At 45.1% G+C, this 3,394-nt stretch overlaps 1 protein-coding gene and 1 pseudogene across 2 annotated transcripts in view; both read right to left on the reverse strand.

Moving 5' to 3' along the window:
• LOC111971813 (E3 ubiquitin/ISG15 ligase TRIM25-like) overlaps positions 1–3,394 on the reverse strand; it is a 29,665-nt gene that overhangs the window by 12,575 nt on the left and 13,696 nt on the right. The window contains exon 3 of one of the 2 annotated variants that reach the window (XM_070446113.1): positions 3,166–3,256. The exons of the other annotated variant lie outside the window; for it this stretch is intronic. Within the exon in view, the coding sequence (XP_070302214.1) occupies positions 3,188–3,256 (69 nt within the window). The 3' untranslated portion in view covers positions 3,166–3,187. Of the gene's footprint in view, positions 1–3,165; positions 3,257–3,394 lie in introns of those variants that run through there. 2 annotated transcript variants of the gene reach the window in all.
• On the reverse strand, positions 2,023–3,116 carry LOC139028558 (stonustoxin subunit beta-like; annotated as a pseudogene).

Genomic DNA, 3,394 nt, shown 5'->3' on the forward strand with positions numbered 1-3,394 from the left:
CCTCTAAATTCCCTGGGTGGGTTGTAAAGTACAGACACAGTACTATAATATATACAGGACTGTGTGGTGGTAACCCTGTAGTCATCCTGCTGTCTCTACCTCTCTGGTGGTTGAGTAACAGACACAGTACATTAATATATACAGGACTGTGTGGTGGTAACCCTGTAGTCATCCTGCTGCTCTACCTTCTGGGGGTTGTAGTACAGACACAGTACATTAATATATACAGGACTGTGTGGTGGTAACCCTGTAGTCATCCTGCTGCCTCTACCTCTCTGGTGAAACATACAAACTCATTCCTTCAGTGTGTTTATGTTGTCTCATCTCTCTGCTGACTTCCCAATGTACATTAATATATACAGGACTGTGTGGTGGTAACCCTGTAGTCATCCTGCTGCCTCTACCTCTCTGGTGAAAACATACAAACTCATTCCTTCAGTGTGTTTATGTTGTCTCATCTCTCTGCTGAACTTCCATCTGATCACCTCACTGTGATGCGGCCAGGAGAGTGGTGTGGACTACAGAGTCAGGGGTACTACCCCGTCTCTCTGTCTATCTCTAGGGGCCAGGAGACTGGTTATTACATTAGAAATTAAAAAGCTATTACATTATTGTCAGTTATTACATTATGGACTAGTCATAAATTGGTCTAAGATTGTCCCCTCCTGGTTAGGGCTGGGAATTACCAGAGACCTCATGATGAGATATTATCACCATACTTAGGTGCTGATTCTATGTGCATTGTGATTATCATGATTCTATATGTATTGCGATTCTCATGATTCTATATGTATTGAGATTCTCATGATTCTATATGTATTGTGATTCTATATGTACCAGCTCAGCTATAGACTACACCAGCATGACAAGTATCAGAGAGGTAATATCGACACTACAGTGGTAGGCTTGATTACCAACAACGACGAGACGGCCTACAGGGAGGAGGTGAGGGCTCTCGGAGTGTGGTGTCAGGAAAATAACCTCACACTCAACGTCAACAAAACAAAGGAGATGATTGTGGACTTCAGGAAACAGCAGAGGGAGCACCCCCTATCCACATTGACGGGACAGTAGTGGAGAGGGTAGTAAGTTAAGTTCCTCGGCGTACACATCACGGACAAACTGAATTGGTCCACCCACACAGACAGTGTTGTGAAGAAGGCGCAGCAGCGCCTCTTCAACCTCAGGAGCCTGAAGAAATGTGTCTTGTCACCAAAAGCATTCACAAACTTTTACAGATGCACAATCGAGAGCATCCTGTTGTATCACCGCCTGTATCACCGCCTATGGCAACCGCTCCGCCCACAACCGTAAGGCTCTCCAGAGGGTAGTGAGGTCTGCACAACGCATCACCGGGGGCAAACTACCTGCCCTCCAGGACACCTACAACACCCGATGTCACAGGAAGACCAAAAAGATCAAGGACAACAACCACCTGAGCCACTGCCTGTTCACCCCGCTATCATCCAGAAGGCGAGGTCAGTACAGGTGCATCAAAGCAGGGACCGAGAGACTGAAAAACAGCTTCTATCTCAAGGCCATCAGACTGTTAAACAGCCACCACTAACATTGAGTGGCTGCTGCCAACATACTGACTCAAATCTCTGGCCACTTTAATAATGGAAAAGTCTATGTAAAAAATGTTTCACTAGCCACTTTAAACAATGCCACTTAATATAATCTTTACATACCCTACATTACTCATCTCATATGTATATACTGTACTCTATACCATCTACTGCACCTTGCCTATGCCGTTCTGTACCATCACTCATTCATATATATATTTGTATGTACATATTCTTTATCCCTTTACACTTGTGTGTATAAGGTAGTTGTTGTGAAATTGTTAGGTTTGATTACTCGTTGTTTATTACTGCATCGTCGGAACTAGAAGCACAAGGATTTCGCTACACTCGCATTAACATCTGCTAACCATGTGTATGTGACAAATAACGTTTGATTTGATTTATCTATGTGGACCCTACTACAGTTTAACCAGCTCAGCTATAGACTACACCAGCATGACTAGTATCTATGTGGACTCTACTACAGTTTAACCAGCTCAGCTATAGACTACACCAGCATAACTAGTATCTATGTGGACCCTACTAGTTTAACCAGCTCAGCTATAGACTACACCAGCATGACTAGTATCTATGTGGACCCTACTAGTTTAACCAGCTCAGCTATAGACTACACCAGCATGACTAGTATCTATGTGGACCCTACTACCGTTTAACCAGCTCAGCAGTACCAGAGAGACAAAACCCAGGATAGAGGGGCTGAGTGAATGTGGTCTGGACTCTGTGGAGGAGGGTCATTGTGTCAGAGACACTGTAGAAGGACAGAGTACCTGCCTTGTGATCCAGGTACACTTCTACTCTGGAGGACTGAGGGCCTGATACTTTAATATCAACATTATTATGTCTGAAACAATAACCATCACTAGAGCACTGTAAACTCCAGGACTTGTTATTGCATCCAAATGCATTACCTCTCTCTGTTCTACTGATGTCTTTATATGAGACCGTTGTAATAACATACACCCCACTCCACTCCACCTCCCAGTAACAGCGTCCAGACAGACCCTCTCTACACAGAACCTGACAGTAGTTGGTGAATCTGTCTGGATGGTCAGGATATGGTTGGACTTGGTGTGTATAGGTCACCTTTCTGTTCCCTTTAGACAGAGAGAGGTGTGTGTGTGCTGTGTTTGGGTCCAGTGTGAGCTGACAAGAATCTGGGAGCAGAGCAGAGACCAATAAGGGGAGTTAGAACAATAAGTTAAGTCAGATACTGTATCTACCCTGTCTTTGATTAGAGCACAGCAGAGATCAAATCAGAGAAATATGAGGAGTCAGATAGATGGTGTCCACATCAACAACAAACTAGAATTGTCCGAAACACACCAACACAGTCGTGAAGAGGGCATGACAAAGCCTATTCCCCCTCAGGAAACTAAAAAGATTTGGCATGGGTCCTGAGATCGTCAAAAGGTTCTACAGCAGCAACATCAAGAGCATCCTAACTGGTTGCATCACTGCCTGGTATGGCAACTGCCCGGCCTCCGACCGCAAGGCACTACAGAGGGTAGTGCGTACGGCCAAGTACATCACTGGGGCTAAATTGCCTACCATTCAGGACCTCTATACCAGGCGGTGTCAGAGGAAGGCCCTAAGCTCCTTCAGTCAATGGAGCGGATCAGCTCAGTAAAGATCTGATTACTGTCCTCCATTGCTGCCTGTGCAGAGCGCTGTAGAGAGAGAGACTGACTTGCCATCCTCATTACACTAACACCCCCCCTTCATAAAAACACATCGTGTGCCACCACAACCTCCACACAATCACATTATACAGCACCCAACACCACAGTACAATACACCATCCAGCA

Source organism: Salvelinus sp. IW2-2015, linkage group LG13 (assembly GCF_002910315.2).
Source record: "Salvelinus sp. IW2-2015 linkage group LG13, ASM291031v2, whole genome shotgun sequence".
Lineage (NCBI taxonomy): Eukaryota > Metazoa > Chordata > Actinopteri > Salmoniformes > Salmonidae > Salvelinus > Salvelinus sp. IW2-2015.